Raw genomic sequence first — 22,799 nt, 5'->3', positions numbered from 1 at the left:
ACAGCGAGTTGGACTTGCGCAATTTGTTGCATGCCCATCGGCATGTTTTGTGGATAGCAACTCTGCTAGCAGGCATTAGTCTATGAAAGGTGCAATAAATGCCCTTGCAATTGTTTGCACTACTCTGTTGTCGTTCCTTTGTCCCATGAGCATGGGCGAGTCCCCACAAGCTTCGAGCAACTCGTCACAAGAATAGCTTTGGATTTACACCACAAGCACGAAAGTGTCACGACCTGGCTTCATCATGCATTGGCGAGGATGGTGGAAGAGCGGGACAGGAGTGGGGAAAGCGCATCTTTTGAACTTCCTGTGACTGCAGGTTTTAGAATGATTGACAGGTGGCAAGCAAAACCACATGGAAGCACTTACTTGACGATTTTGGTTTCTCCTGCGGCAGGAGCGCGAATTTTGTGCGAAAACATGAGGTCCGGTGGCGGCGACACATGCACAGCTGGCCTGCAAACCCCCCTAAAAAATGCTTTTCATCTTGGTCATCATCTTCAAATGAGAATCATTCAGATACCGATGCTGATCTTGTGTCCGGAAGTGAAGAAGACAGCGATGGCCTGAATTGAGCAGTTCTTTTGGCGATGGTGACATTTCTGAAGCGAACACTGCGAGTACACGTCAGTGGGTGCAGCTTGATGTCGACAATCCTGGCGCGAAGCATCGTCGGTTTCCTTTCTTTGGCCGTTCTAGGCAAGGCATTTGATATCGCCAGATGGCCGTCTGGACTACATACAGCAATTTCTCGCCTGTTTTCTTTACATGGTATTTTTCATTAGCAGCAGACAGCTGGTTTCCAATGTAATGTTCAGAAATAAACTGCATTGTGTTGATTTGACTTAGTATGTGGTCCAAATATTTATTGAGTAGTTGCTTTTTAGTGCAATATGATTCAAAATCAGAAAAAAAAGGGCTCTCTTGGTTGGGAAATTAAAAATAAAAATAAAAGTAAAACACTTCAGGGGTTAAAAAAATTATGGGGCTGCATATGCTAAAACCACAATCAAATTATGAGGCACGCTGCAGTGATGGACTTCGGATTAACTTTGACACCATGATGTCCTTTAACGTGTCCCTAAATATAAGTGCATGAGCGTATTTATTTTGCCCGTCCAAATGCGACTGCCATGGTCGGAATCAAATCTGTGACCTCAAGCAAAGACGCAGCCATAGATCTACCTTAGCGGGCACTGAAGTGTTGATTTGACGTGTGACCGCTTCCATAGTGTTGCCTAGACCCTGCGGTGTGCATTAATTAATGCGATTCTGATTCTGCACGCCCTGCTAACTTGTCCGCTTGACACATTTGCATGGTATTCATTTTTCAAAAATAGCAGAAACGTACTGTACTGTACCTTGAACTTAAAATTATCCCATTTTCCCGCAACCACTTGTGTCTTGTAGTAGCATTTCCTTGCCTTCTCACTTCACCTTTTCCCTAAGCCCTTTGTATGAGAACTGCGAGTAAATAGTGGCAAGGCTGTTATTCACTCGTTTCACGACTGCGTCGGTTCTACCCAGTCTGTACCTCCTCTCCGTCATTCTATCTCAGTTCCCTCTGGACGTGCACATTTGTAGAAGGGTAAGCGCTGTAATTTTTGCAAAGTTTCTGCGGGGCGTTGCTGGTAATCATGACTGTCAAGAGGGTAAGTGGCGACGCCCAGGGAGCTCCAGGGGGCATTGCGCACATTCAATGCGGTGCAAAGGTCAAACGAGTTTCTCAGGTCTCTTTCCTCTGCCACACTCGTTACAGGTATATACGTGCTACGAAACATGCCTGACGTAATGTGCAAGACATCAGCAGCAGTGGGAAAGTTGAAGGAAAAGGCAAAGAAAACTTCGCTTTAGAACACTAGGTTCTATTCAAAAGAGATTCTATTGATCAAAAGACATTTTCCATACCTTCCTATAGTATAGCCGAGCTGTAATCGGTGCTGGCACATTAATTTGGTGTTCTCTCTCACTAATGTTCTCGCTACATTCTTGTTATGTAATGCCAGGAGACTCCCAAGCATGTGCTGCATCGTGTTTCCTTGCCTAAAATTTGTAAATATTAAATTTGATGAAATTTTTTTTGTTTACCCTATTTACTCGAACCTAGGCCAGCGCCGATTCTAAACCGATCCCCGGTGTCCAAAGCCAGAAAAAATTTAGAAAACCTACCTTGAATGTAGGTTGAACAAAAAAGTGAGAACAGCATTCACAAAATGAAAACAGCATTTATTTAATATGATCATGCTGAGCTCACTGTATGTTATCATTGTTGCTGGCTTCGTCGCTATAGCCCAGACCACACGCACGCTTGCGGACGCCCGCCCACCCATGCGCAAACAGTGCAGCACGGCTCGCACGGACCGAAACGCGGCGCAATCTCGGTGAACAGCTCTTCTCTTTTATTGTGCACTTATCTTCCTTGTCATCTCCTCGTTGCGGCACACGCAAAGGGCGTCTCCCGTTGCCCCCTCCAACGACGAACGTTTTTCTCATCGAAGCTGAAGCCCCATCTCTCTTGAACGTTTGACGATGCCTCTGCGGCTAGCACAACTTTTCGTTTGAAACCGGCATTGCCTGTTTGGTGCCATTGTGAAACACCCTGCTATGGGCCATGCCACATACTGATACCACACGTGTGAAAATAGCGACGTCACTTGTGCATTTCAATTGGCTATTGGTGCTGCTAATAGCGGTTGAGATACTGACTTTTCTAGATGGCACTAGCTATGCACCATATTATCTTCAATTACAAACCGGCGTGTTTATTTAAATCCTCGAATCTAAGCCGACCCTAGAGTTTGGTATGGGGAACCAGCGCTGGAGTTTTCACGACACCTACAGCGCCGCCCTGGCGGTCAGAACGTTCACAACTCAGCCGCTCCCGCGGACGAAAATTGCTACTGGTAGTGGCGTTGCGTGCACTGAAAGTCAAAGGAAAACAAAAGGACGCCGACGGTACTGTTGCGTATACAATTGCCGCAACTACGTCGGGATAAGGGAGGATGTATCCTTCTGCGTTTTTCCATCTAAGCCCTACGAACAAGAACGGAGGCGGCCTTGGATCCAAGCAGTCAGGCGAGCGGAGTAAGTTCCTGTCTTGTTGCCCTGTCAAGCGGTGTCGGGCTGGTTTCTAAATCAAATTTCGCGTGTGTGCTTGGTTTATTCGATAGTGAAGACGGTCAGCCGTGGCAAGCAGTACAAAACAGCAGAATGTGCAGTCGGCATTTCGTCGGAAGCAAAATTAGCAATAGCATGCACCATCCGGCATATGTACCAACCATTTTTCCTTCGCAATACCACCGCCAAGCTCCTTCCAATGCCACCGCACGAAGCAAACGATACGAAAAGTAAATATTATCCATTCGTTGCCAAGAATTATGTGGGAGGGAAGCTGCCTTGTAATACGAGTTGTGTGCGCATACTGCAGGCGCACGCGCGACTAAGTCGCCTATGTGTTTTTAAAAAAGCGCATGCGGATGAGGACTCGGCGCTGAGATGCATCCGGTAAATTTATGTAATTAGTGCTAAATGTAGCCAGCGTTGTTACGGATCCAGCAGCGGAGCACTCAAACCCTTGCTTGCGCGAGTCAGCTGATGCGATAAAGCTTTCTTCTCCATTGACTGCTGTGGCGAAGTAACATCAGAATTTTTTATGTCTAGCCAGAGAAATATGGAATGTCTTCAGGCCAACTAATACTTCCGAAACCATAGCGCAGCACGACCGGGGCCATAGCTGCTAGATTTGCGACGCAGGCTGCCCCGCACGCATGGCAACAGCACACGGCGCAACCATTAAAGAAACACACGTGCTCGCCGCGACACATTGTGAAAAATATATAAAGCTTAAAAAGCTTCTTTTGTCATTTCTTCACTCCATGGCGCTAGCTTCTTTACGAAAACTGTTCACTTGAAGCGGCGCAAAAACGGAAACATACGAACTATAATACGGCCGCGCACGTGTGTGTCGTCTGGTCGAGCGGCTGGGATATGCCGCGTTTCGTCGCCAGGCGGCGTGCAACGCACTCTTTTCGACGCGCCGCCTATCCAGCGCTGGTTCCCCATACGATTATCTGTAAAAAAACTATTGTGCTAGATTCAAATAAATACGGCATATTTGATATTGAATGCTTGGCTTTATTTTCTTGATTCAATTCGATGTTCGATTCAAAACTTATTGTTCAGTATTTTGGGTATTTCTTGGGTAATATGCACTGATTTCTTTCTTGCTTTTTTTTTTTCTTTCCAGGGTGTTGTAATAAATGGGTGGCTTATACTTGGAAACTTATTCGTTTCAAAGCACTGGAATTGGCCAGTATTTGGTTAGGAGAACCCCCTGCACTGCGCTCGTAGCCGGAGAATAATGGAGCTGTGGTGCAGGGGGACAACAGTTGCAATAAGCAGCAATCTGCAAAGTTCTGCACAGATCATGCAGATCATAGGTTATACCGATTGCAGTTCTGTTGTGCTAAGCGAGGCTGAAAAAGGGCTGCTGCCTCTTTCCAGCTGAGCAAAAGATGTTCATCTGCTACACAGAAAGCAAAAGAATGCTTGCAGTGGGGCGCATGGATATTTGTTTTCTGATTAATATTACTTCCAATATATAGAGTCAACCCTCGATATAACGAACCTCGATATAACACAATTCGCAATGTAACAAACTACATTTATTACCAGTTTCTAGATGCATTGAAAATTGTGGGGTTTTTTTCGCGGTTTAACCAAGCAATTACACAACACAGTTTCGATTAAGCGAAGCTTTCGGCCATTTCGAGCATGTGCGAACGAGACCAGCCAAGCAAACCAAAACACGTGCGAACGAGAGCTGACACAAGCAGACGATAGTGCAAAACAAACGGTCTGGCCGAGCCAGACGCGAGTACAAACAGAGCGGTAGGGAGGGTCCGCATGATACCAGTTTTTCGCATGTACGTCACTGTGGGAGCCACTCACTGGTCTCCTCCACTTGCAGCTGGCTTGCCGCCACGGCAGGCCATGAAAAATTGACCCAGGACCAACCCCTCCAGCGGCACATGCACAGAAATCATGACCTTGCCACTTAAGAGAGGGTAAAATTGCCGCCCCGGTTATTTTCTTCTCGCACGGTGCGTTGAGGGGTCTCTCCTAAGCATTTTCTCTGTGGCGAGGTCAGAGCAGTGCTGGTCAGAGGCACCACCGCGTGATTTCAGGCGTGGCTGAGAGCATTATCGGAATGCGGTGTGTTCGAATTAACTGTCGCAAATGCTTGTGCATTCCAATTACCATGCGTTTTCACCCATTGGAATATACACAACTTTGACAAGACCACACCGTCAGTTCGAATAAACCGTAAGAGAGTTTGAACTGAGGGGACTGCATTGTCCATTTTATTGCGGTGTCACAGCGCAGCACATTGTGGGCGTAGGAGCCCCATCGCGGCGAGGTCGCCTTCGAACTTCATGCGTGCGGGCCATCGCTTTCCCTCTCTCTCGTTCCTCCGAGGGCGCCGAACAGCAGCAGCACCGTAAAACACTTGCTGCTGTCTGCCCCCAAACGGCGGTCCAGGGGCTCACCCGATTAGTCTGGGTGGGAACCCACGTTCCCTCTTTCCTGGTGGCTCAAGCCGACCGAGGAGCAGGAATGCGGGGAGAGGCTCTCGGACAGCAAAACGGTGCACACTGAATTCCCATTTTACCGGTCACCCCTTTGGTTGGCCGGTCTTGACGAAGGTCCTCGACCTGAGGCGGGTGGGCGCACCTCGACCCAAGGTGAGGCGGGTGCACCTATTTGCTGCTCCTGTTCTGAAGGCTACGCCAAAGAAACGTAGCTCATTTGACGTGCGCGGTCGTACTGCATCGAGTCACCCTCAAAGGCTACTCCGAGCTGAAGGAACGTTGCCCTGGCAGCCCGGTCGTTGGGAGCCATCCTGCCATATAGCAACGTGATACAGCTTTTTCGCATACTGAGTGTCACCCTTGATGTGCAGGAGCTTCAGCTCATGGGCCCCGCGCCGATACGGGTGCAACAGTTATAATACCGCATTTACTCACATAACGATGACACTTCTTTGTCAAAAAAATTTACGCAAATTCAGGAGCGTGATCATCACGTGGGTTAAATTTTCTGCAAAAAGAAAAAAATGTTTTTTTCACCCCGCATTTGCTGTGGGTTGACAACAGGTCAACAAACAGGCGGCTGCCGCTCTATGTAGTGCGAGACACCAAAACAAAAATGGCAGCCAGTGGAGCAACCCGAACCTGATTTTTCTTCTCGTGAGTACATTACGTGCACTGAATAGTTTCTTCCGTATCACTAATGAATAAGATCGGCAATATCGGCACGTTTGCAGCAATAACGTAGCCATGTCCACTTTTATGGGACAGAAACCGAGATAGGCGCGCTTAGCTGCCAGTGATAAACACATGTCGCGCATGCTGCGAAAACTGTGGCATTTGGCTTCACTAATATCCAAACACGGCACATTTCCGCTAAGGGTTGGCGAATATCTTAGCAGTGTTACAAGCGTCACCGTATGAATAGGGTACATTCTAACGTATCTGTGTAAACATGGTGACTATCGTTGCCACTCGTGATTTGTTGCGTGCCCACAAGTGCAGACGAGAAGAATCGAGAGGCGCCTTTTTTGTTGTTGAGCACAACCACTATAAACCTTACAAATAATAAAGTCAAGGCGAGTTTGGGTGTAGCTTTTTTTTTTTTCATGGAAGTGCGGAACGTGATTGTTGTGTCGGCAGCGGCAGGCAAGCGGGGGGCCCCGACCAGCGAACGCGCGGCTAACGCCGGCGCAGTAAAGGAGACGCGGAGCGAACTGCTCCCGTTGAAAACCGGAACGAAGACTCCGCCGACCGGCGGCTGTTTATTGCTTATAAAGGGTTCACACGCCAGATGACACCTCCCGATTGGTCCAATGCTCGTCGCATGACAGAAGAGGGGTGCGCCATCTAGCTAAACAACTACAAGATATACATGTGCGATGACACATAGATCTGACAGGGGGCGACACTATACTACATCATCCCCCCCTGGAACAAAGTAAACATAGTGAAACGCGCACACAAGACGCGAACTTAAGGCCAAAGGCGATTTCAGTTCATTCCCCCCCATGTTCACACACGCGCACCAGTTGCACACAAAGCACGCACTTAAGTCCACAAAAAATTCAATCCGTCCCCGCCCAAGTTCACATACACGCGCACCAATCTTGGGCACCAAAACACAGGCAGTCACTCAAACAAAGTTCAACAAGGAACACGGCACAAAACTCACTGCACCGCAACAAGGAACACATTTTATGCCTGTGTTAATGAAACATGTAAATTGCCTGAGAAGGCAATATGCTCTACACTATAGAAACAAAATCATCGAGCCACGGAGGCCGTTTTCTGTCACGATGAGGACGCGTGCGTACCTCAGAAGAACTTTGGGGGTTGCGACGCGTATCGGTCGACTTTAAAGACCTAGTCGTCCCACTACTATTTCCCTCCCCCTGGTTGGAAAGTTGAATGTGGTTGTCACTCAAAGCTGGAGAGGGTTGCCCAGGAAGCTCCTCTCGACGTCCCAACAAGTCCTGGGGGGCTACCGATTCTCCCACGGAATCAGAGACGACTGCTGACTGCGTAGACTCGGAAGTGATACAGTCAGTCAAGCTACTTAACTGATGCTTATGAGAAGACGATGTCACTACAGACGAGTCATCGGAATGACTATCGAGGTTTGAATACGAGTACAAAAAATCTTTGCCACTTGTACACAATGTACTATCTGCTGAATTCTTTATCACTAGGGTTAACTTAGACACATGCCACGTCTTCCCATCACTGAGTAGAAAAGTAGATTGTCCTATCTGGGCCTTGACCTTACGAGGTTTACTGTACTTAAAAAATTTTTTCCTCTTAAATCTTATTCTGACGGTGTCTCCCACCTTGATACGAGTTGCCTGAGCATCTCTACATTTGTCTACGTACTGTTTAGTCTGCCACTGTTTCTGCAAGACCCTTTCTTGAACTTGAGACACAAGACTGTCCTGTTCCCGTGAATCTACACAGAGCCGCATGGTTCCATCCTTCTTGTGCACCACCACGAGTGGAGACACCCACTCAGAAGCGTCGACGCGCTCGATGACGTCGCAGTCCTCGAGACGTCGCAATTCATTTGTGACCTGGTCACGGAGAGCCAGGGGTAGTCGGCGCAACTTTGAAGATACTGGTTTCGCATCTTGCTGCCGAATCCGGTGCACAAAGTTGTTGACAAGACCCAACTCGTCTCTGGAAAGGTGATCATAACCCGGAGGCACACCTGTGGGGCTCTGTACTGAAGGAAGTAATGGTCGACGACATGTCAGCGACGTACCGTCGATCTGTATGCCCAAGCGTTGGATGGCATCTAAACCCAGCAGTGATGTTCCTGTAGTCGTTACGTGGAACGTGACGGAGCATGACCTTTGAAAAAACTGGACAGTGGCTTGAAACAGGCCTTGAATGTCGATGCTTTGCTTGGAGAAATTTTTCAAGTCCACTGTTGTTTGTGACAGTCTGAGCTGTCGACCAAAGTGCTTTCCAATATCTTCGGCCGTCATCAATGAGACAGACGCTCCCGTATCCACCGGCAGTCGCATGGAGACGCCGTTAACTACGACCGGAACTTCCAAATCTTTAGTTTCAAAAGCGCTTACCGTCAAGACAGATGCGGACGGCTGCCCTGCGGAAGTTGAAGACAGCGTCTCTGCGGAAGAGACGTGCTGAACAGTACGAGTTTTTCGGCATACTGATGCAAAATGGCCCAACGTGTGGCAGGCGTTGCACCGCCGGTTCCTTGCGGGACAATTCCTGTATGTGGCAATATGTTTCGGGCTGCCACACCGATCGCATGCACCACGGTTCCCGGAGGAGCCATGTGCGAAATGTCGGACCTCTTGGCGGCTTCTCGGAAGAAGTCCGTCGTCTTGGCGGCTTCTCGGAAGAAGTCCGTCGTCTTGGCGGCTTCTCGGTAGAAGTCGGCCATCTTCATGGCCTCCCGGACTACGTCGGCCATCTTGGCGGCTCCCCGGAAGAAGTCGGCCATCTTGGCTCGTCGACGGAACGCCAAGTTGCGATGCCTCGATTCTTCGTACATTTTCGGAGCCGAACGCGCGGTTCGCTCGATGCAAGGCTTCTAACGAGCGTCCAATTTCTTCTGCCTTGTCCAGGGACAGGGTTTCGCCATGAGCCAGCAACTTTTCGCGAACGCTGACGTTCGCTACCCTATGTATGATTTGGTCTCGGACGCGCTCGTCATAGCTTGTGCCGAAGTTGCACTGTACCGCCTTCTCCTTCAATGCGGTCACGAATTCCAGGAATCCTTCTCTTTCAAACTGCTTTCGGCTGGTGAATTCGTGCCGTTCCGCCAGGACATTTGTTGACGCGGCGAACAGCCGGTCAAGCCGCTGCAAGAGTGTCGGAAACTCTGACGCTGGCGGAACCGCATCACTTGACGTTGACGCTGCGCCGGTCGACTGCCTTGCTGCTTCGCTTGAAGCTGACGCTGCGCTGGTCAACTGCCTTGCTGCTTCCTGCTCCTCGGCTGCGAAGTGCTTCCGTTGTCCCTCACGCCCGAGAGCGCTGACGAGCGCGGACGCTCGTCGTGCGTCCGTCCAGTCGCCGCCGCCGGCCACTTCGAGGTGGGCCTGAAAAATTTTTTTCCAGCGGTACCAGGGAATTAACGGAGGGCCGGGCACTTCAAGAAAAACGGGAAGGTTCGCCGTAAATGTCATGCCGGGTAGCGTGCAGGAGGCAAGCCGGAGCTCGCCGCAGGAATAGGCAAGAAAGAGCAAGGGGGAGAGTAGGCCTAGGCTCGGAAGCCTCGCGACGCCAAGTGCGTCGGCGGCGTTTGCCGGCCGTGCAGACACGGAAGGGACGCTTCACTTACGAAGCTCGTTGGTTTCCCGGGGCTTCGGTCGGAACCGTTGCAGGAATCCCATCCTCGTCGCCAAAAGATGTTGTGTCGGCAGCGGCAGGCAAGCGGGGGGCCCCGACCAGCGAACGCGCGGCTAACGCCGGCGCAGTAAAGGAGACACGGAGCGAACTGCTCCCGTTGAAAACCGGAACGAAGACTCCGCCGACCGGCGGCTGTTTATTGCTTATAAAGGGTTCACACGCCAGATGACACCTCCCGATTGGTCCAATGCTCGTCGCATGACAGAAGGGGGGTGTGCCATCTAGCTAAACAACTACAAGATATACATGTGCGATGACACATAGATCTGACAGGGGGACTATACTACAGTGATGAAAGGAATGAAATGGGGCATCTGTTAGGTATGTGCAGACCACTTGATATGTCTCCAAGAGTCGTTAGCGCAGCATTCGACAGATGGTAAGTGCGATCATCATTAACTAGACTTGGCACATGACATATCGCTGCAGCAAGTTAGGGGTGCGATCATTATGTGGGGAAAAAAAAAGAAAATCAAATTTTGACAATAAAATTTAGGGGTGCAATGATTACAAGAGTGCCATCATTATGCAAGTAAATATGGTAAATGCCAAGGTAGTCGTCTAATAAACGCCTTCCTTGAACTTGTGGGAATGCGCGACTCTCGCGCGTCCCCCGATGTTTTTCCCGCATAGCACGTCTCCTGTACTCCCGCTTCGCCACGTGGCCTGCGTGACGCCCGCGGCGGTCGATGCGGTTGAAGCGCAGTGCGAGAGATGGCGCGAGTGTTGCGCTGCTAACGCCGCCGACAGGCGAGGTTACCTGGGCGCCGAAAGGAAGGCGCTTGCTCTCTTTGGGGTTCGGGAAGCAAGCGGGACGGACGTGCCACGCCGCGCGCCGACCGATGCTTCGGCGAGACCGTCTCGCGTGGCCGCCTTCGAACGCGCCACGATTCGAGTGACTATACACGCGAACGACCAGGCGTTGGGATCCAGCATGGGGCGAACATATTCGCTCGCTTCCGGTCGCGGTGAGTCGGACTTCTAGATTTGTCGCGTGCCCATCGGCATGTTTTGTGGATAGCAACTCGGCTAGCAGGCATTGACCTAAGAAAGGTGCAAGAAATGCCCTTGTGATTGTTTGCACTACTGTGTTGTCATTCCTTTGTCCCAAGAGCACGGAGGAAAACCCCCACAAACTTTGGGCCTTCTTCCGGCGCTCTGTTTCGCTCCTAGAGGAGACTGAACGAGCGTCCACTTAGAGCAGATGCTACACACGCAGCTGAGCTGATCGTCCCCTGAGGGGCTTGGATCCTGGACTTGCACAGTGCTCAGGTGACTTCCGGTGGAGCACAACTAAAGCTGGAGACGACACAATTAACAAGGTTCGACTGTACAAACTTTTTCTCCTCTGAACCTTCTGAAGTCCTGGAGAGCTTATGGAATGCAGGGGAAGGTTTTTGAATATTGTGAGCATACCGTAAAAACCCGCGTATAGTACGAGGTTTTTTTCCTGTTATTAGCGTCCCAAATTTCCGCCTCGTACTATATGCGGATCCGGACAAAAATTTCAAAGTTCGGCTCGAAGTTTTGGTTTCGTTATTGCTCTGTGGCTACGGCTTGGCTTCGTAATATCTGCATGGCTACGACTTGACTTTGTTATTGCTGCCTGGCTACGGCTTGCCTTCGCTATTGCAGCATGGCTACGGCATCGTTTCTTTCTTTGTTGAGTGCGGACCTTGGCAGTTCACGTGTTAACCGCGCTTCGCGAAGTGCATCGTTTTTAGTGAAGGAGCACGATGTCGGGGGCACGGAAGCAGTACTCGGCAGCTTTCAAGCGAAATGTGATTTTAGCGGCAGAGGAAATCGGCAACAGTGCGGCCGGGAGGCAGTTTGGCGTCACCGAGGGAAGTATCCGCGGATGGCGACGGCAAAAAGAAGCACTTTTCGAGTGCAGCGGAAAGCGAAGAAGCTTTCGCGGCCCGAAGAATGGGGCATTCCCTGAAATTGAACTCAAACTGACGGAATTCGTCCGAGAACAGCGAGCCGCGCATCTTGCTGTGAGCGTGGAGCTCATGCAGGCAAAAGCCAGGGAGCTTGCGAGAGAAAAAGGCCTAACGAGCTCCACCTTCAAAGCAAGCAAGCATTGGGTTTATCGGTATATGTGCCGTGCAGGATTTTCATTGCGCCGGAGAACTTCAATTTCACAAAAGCTGCCGGAATCGTTTGAAGAGTTACTGGTGGCTTTCCAGCGCCGCGTTATTTCGTTGCGCAAGTTGAACTTTCAGCTAGGGCAAATCGGCAATGCTGACCAAACACCAGTTTATCTGGACATGCCATCGCCCCTCACCGTGCACGAAAAGGGCTCGAAACAAGTTTGTGTCCGGTCCACTGGGAACGAGAAGACGCGTGTTACCGTCATGTTGTCATGCACGGCAGACGGCTGCAAGCTCCCGCCCTATGTCGTCTTCAAGCGCAAGACAATGCCGAAAGGTGAGTTGCCGAAAAATGTCAGCGTTAAATGCCATGAGAAAGGGTGGATGAATGAGAGTCTTGTGCTCGACTGGATAAAGTCCGTTTGGTGTAGGCGGCCCGGTGCACTGTTGTCGTTCCCGTCCATCCTCGTGCTGGACGCGTTTCGTGGCCATTTGGCCGACTCGGTGAAGAAGCTGTTGCGTGATTGTAATACTGAACTCGTCGTTATCCCTGGTGGGATGACGTCTCAGCTGCAGCCTCTAGATGTTTGCGTCAACAAGCCTTTCAAGGACGCGGTGAAGCGGTGCTACGCAGAGTGGATGCGGTCAGGTGAACCTGCAGTGATGCCAACTGGGCGGCTGAAGCGGGCATCGCCAGCCACGCTGTGCAAGTGGATCGTGGACGCATGGGCGAGCATCCCAGAAGACCTTGTGCGTCGCGCTTTCAAGAAGTGCGGGATCTCGAACGCGCTCGATGGCACCGAGGACGAGTACCTCTGGGAGGATATGTCAGACAAGGAATTGTCCGATGAAAGCGCAGCGGAGGACGACAGTGAATGAAGTGCTGAGTTCGATTTCAATAAATGTTTTCCCCGAGTTTCTCTCACTCATATTATACGCAGGTAAACCTTTTTTTTTCCATTTCTCGTCCCAGAAATTTCACCTCGTATTATATTCGGGTTCGTATTATACGCGGGTTTTTACGGTAGCTAAATGGGACATTCTTGGTGCACTAAACCCTCCCCCCGCCCTCACCTTCTAAATTGCATTTTATATTTTTTTGCGGCACCTTCACAAGAGGCACACACTTTCGGTGTGAACAAATTGAAATAATCAAGCCAAAAAAGCGAGTAAGTACCAACCTGCATCGTAGCTCAAGCAACCGTGATCAAAAAAAAATAAAATAAAATAAAAGCTCGACTGTGGTACGCAATGTGCTTGGTTGCAATGTCCATGTCTCGGCCATTTTAACACTCGTCGAGACCGCGGTGGTCGTGGTGCAAAGAACTCGCACATCTGGTCTTTGCACCTTGCGAGGTCGAGCTTGCGAGGTACAAAGAGCAGACGATTCCCCTATTGAGTGTGCACCAGACCAATGGCGAACAGCGCTGCACTCTAAAAACGTAAAAGTTACGGAATACCAACCTGCCCAAAGTTATGCTTTTAAAAGAACAGAAACAGGAACAGAAAATGTGATTTTCAAAAAATTCGATTTTTTTTTTTTTTAAAAGCCACGTCCCCCTTAACAAGGCCTTACTGTATTTTAATACTTATTTGTTATTTCTATATCTTAGAGACACGTTGTGCACATATTGCAACCGATGTTCAGCATTATCTGCTGTTTTATCCCAGTATTCATCTTCTTTGCGCATTTCATTTCCTTTTGTTGAACTTTGTTAGACAGTCGAACTTCATTATAACGAAGTTTCACTGGCCACAAAAAACACCTTCATTACATCCTATATTTGCTAAAGCATGCACACAGATACTGGTGGAATAAATTCGCTATCAGGCCTATCTTTAACAAATGCAAACCCTCAAACAGGCCAGCAAAGGGACCCCTGCAAATTTTGATAACCTGGTGACATTCCTGCCATGCCGATACGAGGCACGGAAACCCTGATAAATTTCATGCACATGATCTGCAATGCTGCGAGGATGCAACCATGAGATCGGTGCGTAGGATTAGCAGCTGGCTTGCACACTGCCGTCCAACGTGGATCTGCCACAAGTACGAGCAATACTGCTGGTGAGCTCCCCCCATGGTGGCTTGTCATCAGCAGCTCTGCCGGCTGCACTGCTTAGACCACTAGGCCTAACCAGTGCCGCTTCGCCTGCAACCATACCTGCTATTTCATGCCTAGTCGACGGCATTACATGTACGATTTATGCCCGAAACCTTGCGCAGCTTCTGGAATTTCGGTTATTGCGATTATACATGGGTCTCAGGGGCACGTGGCAGTGCCACAGGGCAGTCCGAATAATTCCGCAGGTCCAAACAATCGGACATCTAAAATTTCACCTTTTTGCAAGCAGAATATATTTTGAGGCACATGCAAACAAACATTTGTTTCGCAGTAATCGATACTGTGTTGGATCCCACATTTTTCAAGGCCTAATTGGGAGGGACAAGACCAACACAATAACAATTTCAATATTTCTGAATTCCAAAAAAAGCAGAACGGAACAGAAATCACAGTAATGCCAACACGAAGGGGCCAGCTGGTGTGCCACGTGTCTTCGAGGCCAGTAATGCCAACAGGTTGTCATTTCTGTGCTTTCTTGGTTCTCATTTCAGTCAGCCTGGCAACGAGTCAACCTACACTGTACCAGTTCATAGCACAAATGTGAAACAGCCAAGTGGAAGAGGTGCGCATATAATACTTACGCAGCCGAATGATCTTGTCCCGCGCATCAAGCACTCGAAAGCGTTCTCCCACGCTGTGTGCAGACTGCCTGAGTAGCGACGACAGGGATTCCTCTGCAATTGAGAAGAAGCCCACCTCAAGCACCAGTACACACGCGCCGACTATGGGGCCAGGTGGCAGTGCAGTGGTAGGTAATGGTTTTGCTTTGTTTTCCAAGGGCACAGTGTTGTGATAGGCAATGTCTGGTGTTCTCGGGGCATATGCGCCATGATTTGTTTCGCTTTTATGCTTTTGTGTCGGCAGTTAGAAAAAGGGCTTTTCATCAGAAATGAACTTTACTTTAATATTACTGGTCATCCTGCCATGTCCCTTGTACATTTGAGGCAACCGTGCATAAGTACAAACTCGTCCAAATTTAAATTCTTGTAAACTTACTTCTCTTCTGGGGATGTTAGTAAACTACCGCTGACAGTTTGCAAGCGTCTCCCAGCTATAGTGCTGCTTGGCCTGGATTGCCTGGCCCCTACTCTGCTCCTCCCTGCAACCCTATGTGCCTATGTTCATGCCTGTGGCCAGTTCCTGCATATAGTGTCCTTAACTCATGAATCTCGTGCCTATGTTTATGCCTGTGGCCAGTTCCTGCATATAGTGTCCTTAACTCATGAATCTCGCATTCCCATAAACTTAGACTGATGTGCACTAAACCAAGTGTTGCCAGTGGAGCATGGCACCACACGGGCTGTTTAGAGTGGCTGCAATAAAGTCATCCTACGTCATCCACGGCCACATTTCATCCACATCAGCTGCCCGGCTATTCCTGCAGGTCAGCTTGAGCAGAATGAATACGACAATGCTTGTAAGCATGATATTGGCTTCTAGCGCGAAGTGAAACAGCTGTCTATCCTTTTGCATTACATTGCTTGTAAGCAGTTCCCGTAAAGTGACAGAGACAAATAGACATTTTGGCATGCCTGCTTGACCTTTACTATACACACACAGCAGGCAAGAAGCCGAGAAAATCATAGGGATAATCAACTGTGGTTCAATTAGTATGGGGAGCTGACCGCAACCTTTGCACTACGCGAAGTGGTTGCAGGTTCGGTCCCCAGCAGCAATAAGTTATCTTTCTGTCCTCTTTCATTTTTGCTTTTCTTCATTATTTTCATCATTGAAATTTCAACCGCAGCTGATTACCCCATGCTCTCCTAGGCTTCATTGCCTGCTGGCTTTATATGGTCGTGATCAACAAAAAAATCTAGCCCCTCTGTCTTTCTTGTCCTTGTTGCTCGACCATTAGGTACTCAGTCACCTTTGCTCTAGGCATAAACCATGTGAAAGTCAAAGAGAGCATAGGAGAAATTAGGTAGCAACCTTTTCAATTAAAATATACGTGTTATGTGCGTTGGACAGATTTAAGAGATCTTTAACGTGCAGCTATAATGAAATATGAAAGCTGTGGTGACCATGACAATTGCGCCATTTTTCTCTTCCTTGCACAGTGCTGCCATCAGCAGCAGGGGAGGCCGCATCGCCACCTTCCAGACAGGATGAGGAAATGTATACCGTATTTACTCGCTTAGCGATCACACTTTCTTGTCAAAAAAATTGACGCAAATTCAGGAGTGTGATCATTATGTGGGTTAAATTTCCCACAAAAAGAAAAAAAAGTCATGAGACACGTCTGCTGCAGGATGACAACAGGTCAACAAATACGCGGCTGCCGCTGTGTGTAGTGTGAGACACCAAAACAAAAATGGCGGCGCAATTTTTTTTCTTATTGCGAGTACATTATGTGCATTGAAACAGTTTCTTCCGTATCAGTGATGAATAATATTGTTATTATCGGCAAGCTTCCAGCAATAACGTAGCCATGTCCACTTTTAGGGGACAGAAACAGATGCTTTGAGGGGACCGAAGGCAGAGCCTGCCCTGGCTGCAAGGCCTCAAAAGAGCGCATAACTGTGTTGTTCTGCACTAACATGGATGGAAGCAACAAACGCCGTCTGTTTGCCATTGGAAAATCAGCGAGGCCACGTTGCTGTAACCCTTTGACGGTCAATGAGGTAAATATACGGCGCCACGAACAAATCCGAAAATGGCTGATGCCGTATATTTACGGCGTTGTCTGTACGTTTAAAAAGCACGCCAATTTCCTAACTTTTTCTTTTCTGTGATGTGCTGCCATTATGTGGGGATACTGGGTATTCTTTTCGCGCGCCTCCCTCTCTCGGTTTTCGTTGCATGGTTTCTTTTAGCGCTAGTTTGCTCCCGCGCGTCTACATACTACCACTCACACATTGGCGTGCGCGCAGGCGGGTGGCCGTTTGGATTTCATTTCGCGTGCGGTTTCGGCTTTCTGCGCTTGCAAAACTGATGGCTATCTCGTTCCTAATCGCTCAAAGGGCGACCGCTTGTTTCTCGCTCATTTAGCGCTCACAGGGGTGCGCATGGAAGAATGCCACTGTGCATGCGTTTACAGTTCTTCTCTTTTTTTTTAAGACTCGTGAAAACTAATTGCCCTAGCTGGTTGGCGATAAGATAAAGATTAGCGGAAGTTTGTCACACGTGTTGCTTTTTTTGATGGGCACACAACTAAACAGTTTTCTTGAGTGCGCGCAGCTACGCAGCTCTATTGCGCTATAGACATACATATTAGTGTAAGAGCAAGAACATTTGAGGCTTGCGAAATATTCTCGTATGCAGATTTTCAAAGCCTTGAACTATCTGCATAAACATGTACCAAATTTTTAATTCTGATAAGTTTATTTCCTTTCATATTGTTGTTATTCATGAATGAAGAGTGCATATATACCAACGCAAAATATTTTTTCTCACTTTACAGTCACCCTAGAAAAATTACGGTAAATTTTTTTCGAAATAAGTCCCTAAGAAGAATCGGAATCTGCAATAAAAAAAATCGACCCTATGCGGTCGCATATGTCGAAAAAAATGGACATGCCTGCCACTGACATACAAATCCAACAAAAAGGAGTGGATGTCGCAAGACATGTTCACAAGCTGGCTTTGCAAGAGAAGTGACAGGTCGTGCTCATTTTCGACAATTGCACAGCCCACAACGTCAAGCCATTGACTGCAGTTTCTGCCTGCCAACACGACTGCAAAATGTCAGCCGCTGGACCAGGATGTCATTGCAACCGTAAAGGCACTTTACAAAAAAACGCATCTGCGAAAGAGTTTTTCTGCGCATGCAGCAGCAGCCTCTTAAAGTGAATTTAAGCGGGGCAATGGATATGGTTGCCACTTTGTGGTGGCAGGTAAAAGCCCTAACAATAAGCAAGTGCTTCAACAAAGCAGGCTTCGTGCGCAATGCAATGACTTGACGCCTATGAGCCGAGCGATAACGTTGCCGATGAGACGGTCAGCACCGACGACGTGTAGTCCGGCCTCGTTGAAAGCAAGTTTGTTTCTGCCCCAGACACTTCCAAGATTATGTCGATACCAGTGAGTCAGAGCTTCCGGTCTGCGAGGAAGCGAGCACGGATGATGCATTCTTCGCAGCGGTGCGTGGTAGCGAAGAGCTTGCAACCGAAGACGAGTCGGGCGACGATGCCAACCCGACGCCAAACCCAGATGTCCCATGCAAAGACGCTTTGGAATACCTCAGCAAAGTGAAGATCTACTGCACAAAGAACAGTTTGGGTGAGAAAACGCTTCAGCGCTTTAGCTTTGTAGAGGACAAAATTGTTCGAAGCTCTGTTAAAAAATACCTCCAGACGAAAATAACAGCGTTCTTCAGCTGATGCCGCACTTGTCAGGAGAACTTGGTTTCTGTGCTGTGTTGCAATTGTGTTGCATGTGTGTGCGAGTGAAATATGTAATAAATTGTGCTTGAAAGGTGGGTGGCCTGTTTGGCATAGGCAAAAGCCGAAAAAAGCATGCTTTGGTTATGACACGGTACCACTTATAGCACGGATTTTTACGCGACTTACGTTATAAGCAGTCTACACTGTATCTTTCTACTTGTGGAGAATTAAGGTAGCTGTTGAATCTCTGTAAATATTTTCCAGGGTATTTACGTAAGCGGTCTGTACTCCTAGATTACGTAATGCCTCTATGACTGCTGGTATCTCTACTGAATCAAATGCATTTTCGTAATCTATGAAAGCCATATAGAGATACTGTACTCTGTGGATTTCTCAGTTACCTGAGTGATGTCATGGATGTGATCCATTGGACAGTACCGTATTTACCCGCGTATAACCCGCCCCTGCGTATAACCCGCACCCCTAACTTTGAACTCGGCGAAAAAAAAAAAAACTCGCGTATAACCCGCACGTTTACCTGAAAAAAAAAAAATTAGCGCTAGAAAGATGCAACTCACACTCAGTGATCATTTCGTTTTCAGAACATTTATTCAAACGACCGCCACCACGTCACTGGTTATCCGATTCTTAATCGTCGCCGCTCTCACTACTGCCATCCGAGGCTTCATCGCCACTCTCAAAGACGTAGTCGTCCTCGGAACCATCCAAACTATTACTGATCGCACATTTTTAAAAACTTTTGCGCACCAAATCGGCCGGTATCGCTTTCCACGCATCCACGATCCACTGGCACAGCAATGGAATATCAGGCGTTCGCACGCGTCCCGTCGGTGTGAGGGCGTAAAGGCCGTCGGCCATCCACTGGGCATACAGCCGCTTCACATGTGCCTTGAACGGCTTGTTCAGGCACACGTCGAGTGGCTGTAGCATGGACGTCATGCCGCCAGGTATTATGACGAGGTCGGTGCTGGTCTCGGCAAGGCGAGCCTTCACCGCATCAGTGCAGTGGCCTCTGAAGGAATCTAGTACGAGCATCGACCGGCGTGCCAGCAAGGCACCTGGTCTTCGCTCCCAGATTACTCGAAGCCAGTCACCGACTAGGCCACTGTTCATCCACGAATTTTCTTCCGCACGCACAACGATTCCTGGGGGCAGTGGAATGCTAGGTAGCGTCTTGCGTTTAAAAATGACATACGGGCGCAGTTTCGTGCCGTCAGCCAAAGCGCATAGCATGACTGTGCAGCGCAGCTTGGCATTTCCGCCGGTCAGCACGCTGACTGATTTGGAGCCCTTTTTTTCCATGGTCGTGTCCATCGGCATCTCAAAGTACACAGGTGTTTGATCAGCATTTCCCACCTGAGACAGCAAATAGTTGTGCTCCTTCCGAAGTGCGATAACATATCGTTGAAAGTTCAACAACTTTTCCTCGTAGGCTTCAGGAAGCCGCTGGCACATGGTTGTTCGCCGCCGCATAGAAAATCCATGTCTTCGCATGAAGCGCTGAAGCCATCCACGGCTTGCACGAAACTCACGTGGAATGTTCAATTCCCGGGCCAACTTCAGGGCTTCCATTTGCGCCATCTCAGTCGAAACAGCGTGGCCACGACTTCTCTGCTCCTCAATGAACTTCGCAAGCTACGTCTCGAGGTGGGGGTACGCGCCAGTCTTCGGACCCCGAAACGCTCGCCTGTCCCGGTTCGTTGCTTCGAGACTCTCTTTTTTCTTCCTCCAGTCGCGAATGCACGACTCGTCGACGTCATGCTGTCTTGCAGCAGCTCTGTTGCCGATTTCTTCGGCAGCGGCTATAATCTTTAGCTTCTCTTTCGCTGTGAAACACTGCCGTCGAGTCGCACTCATGATGCCAGAACAAAGCAGGCAAACAGTGCAAACTGGGGTAAGTACACTAAACAGCGCCTAACGCGAGGCTCAACAATGCTGGCCATGGCTGGCCCGGCTGGCCTTTCGTTGGCCCTTCATCGGCTTGACAAGCGTCGATGACGATGGGGATGGCAGACTACACGGGGAGGCCGCCGCACATTGCGGTGAAGCCGACCCCCCCCCCCCCTCCCAAGTAAAAAATTCGCAGATAACCCGCACCCCCACTTTTTAAACGCGTTTTTTCACATTTTGGTGCGGGTTATACGCGAATAAATACGGTATCCTTTCGTGAAGCCTGCCTGTACCCCTGGTTGACTGAAGTCCAGTGTTGCACTTATTCTATTGCAGATTATCTTGGTGAATATTTTATATAATACTAGGACTAAGCTAATGGGCCTCTAATGTTTTACTTCTTTAACGTCTCCCTTTTTCTGGATTAGTATAATGTTGGCATTGCTCCAGTTCTCTGGGACCCTTGAAGTCTACAGGCAGTATGTATAAAGGGTTGCTAGTTTTTCAAGCATTTTGTCTCCTCCATTTTTGATTAAATCGACTGGCATTCCGTATCCTCCTGGCACTTTTCCCCATTTCATGTCTTGCAAGGCCCTTCTAACTTCATCACTTGTTATAGGAGGATTTCCTGTATCCTGTTCATTACAGTTTCTAATGCAGGTATCCTGACTCCTCTGGGTACTGTACAGGTCAGTATAGAGTTCTTCTGCTTCTTTTACTATATATTCGAAATTTCTGACGATATCACTCTGCTTAACTTTCAGTGCATGCATCTTGGTTTGTCCTATGTCAAGTTTCTTTCTCACTGATTTCAGGCTGCATCGATTTTTTACGGCTTCTTCAGTCTTTCTCACGTTATAGTTTTGAATGTCACTTATTTTCGCCTTGTTGATCAGTTTTGACAGTTCCGCGAATTCTATCTTATCTCTTGAGTTGGACACTTTCACTTTTTGTCGTCTCTTTATTAGGTCCTTTGTTACTTGGGAGGGCTTGCCTACTGGTTGCCTTGGTGCCTTGCCTCCCACTTCAATTGCTGCCTCTGAAGCCAGCCTCGTTACGGTTTCATTCATTACCTCTATGTCACCTTCATCTGTATGTTTTAAGGCTGCATATTTGTTTGCAAGTACCAGCCTGAATTTGCCTGCTTTTACCCTTACTGCCTCTAGGTTGACCTGTTTTTTCTTGATCAATTTTACTTTTGCTCTCTTCAAATTGAGGTGAAGCCTAGCCCTCACTAATCTATGATCACAGCACTCCTACATCCTAACACTTCCACACCCTGCACTAAGCTGGGATCAGCAGATAGTATTAAATCTATTTCATTTCTTGTTTCACCATTAGGGTCTTCCAGGTCCAGTTTTTGTTCCAACGCTTCCTGAAGAAGGTGTTCCACTACTCGCAGTTTATTCCTTTCCACGAATTCTACCAACATCTCTCCTCGAGTGTTTCTAGAATCTACGCCGTAGTTGCCACAAATCGCTTGTTCACCAGCCTGTTTTTCCCCACTTTTGCATTGAAGTCGCCCATGACTACAGCACACTGAGCATGTCCTACCCCTCGAAGTACATGGCCAACAGTGCTCTTGGCACTGATAACGAGCTTGACAATGCTTGCGGTGCCAAATCAAGTGAAATTTTGCAAAAGTTAAACTTTTGCAAACTTTCCCACAGTGATCAAGCGAGAATATCGTGCAAGGAAAGCTCAGTCTCCACCTCAGACGATGATCAGTGAAGAGAACTTGTTTTCAAATTAATTTCTTGAATAAAGGTACTATTTCTATTCATCTCATGTTACATTCGCAGCTTTATTTATTTTTTATCTCGCGGACTGAAAAGTCGATACTCACGTTACATATGTGTAAATACGGTAGTGTAGAACAAAGCTGATCCACACCACGTAGCACGGCTAGGCTGGAGGGCGAGCACACCCTGTGGTGTGCAAAGCAAATGCTGCGTACAAGCACTGCAGTTGCACGTGGCCAGCTATGTAGGGCAGATGCTGCAGCCGCTGCGGGGTGCTGCAATGAGCTAGCTTGCCGAGCACACTGCGGCTCGCCGAGGACAACCGAGCCTGGCATGTCGTAGGCACAAAAATCGGAAATAGCGGTGTCTACGTGGGCGCACAAAATCAAATTTAAACTGAACGCCATGGTGACGTTCAGTAGGTGGAGCATTGTGGGCCTGCCTCGCTCTGCCGTGGCGAGCCCCCTCTGCCGCAGTGCAAGGCATTGAAAAAGGAGCGGAACTACTTGAACAGGTTCTTTGATTGCCAATTACTACTCTTGTGCTACACACATTGAAGTACTTTTTGCTGCCAAGTATTCCTAAAATAGTCTAGTTTAACTTGAAATGCATTTTTTAACTTGGACAAGAAGTG

At 48.5% G+C, this 22,799-nt stretch overlaps 1 protein-coding gene across 2 annotated transcripts in view; it reads right to left on the bottom strand.

The window, feature by feature from the left end:
• xmas (RRM_XMAS2 and SAC3_GANP domain-containing protein xmas) overlaps nucleotides 1-22,799 on the bottom strand; it is a 580,140-nt gene that overhangs the window by 521,859 nt on the left and 35,482 nt on the right. For both annotated transcript variants that reach the window (XM_065450653.1, XM_065450654.1), the window contains one exon: nucleotides 14,769-14,861. In XM_065450653.1, the coding sequence (XP_065306725.1) occupies nucleotides 14,769-14,861 (93 nt within the window). The remainder of the gene's footprint in view (nucleotides 1-14,768; nucleotides 14,862-22,799) is intronic.

This window comes from Dermacentor albipictus, chromosome 5, assembly GCF_038994185.2.
Source record: "Dermacentor albipictus isolate Rhodes 1998 colony chromosome 5, USDA_Dalb.pri_finalv2, whole genome shotgun sequence".
NCBI classification, from domain to species: Eukaryota; Metazoa; Arthropoda; class Arachnida; order Ixodida; family Ixodidae; genus Dermacentor; species Dermacentor albipictus.
The sequence above is the reverse complement of the archived record's forward strand: the minus strand, read 5'-3'. Positions and strand labels throughout refer to the sequence as shown.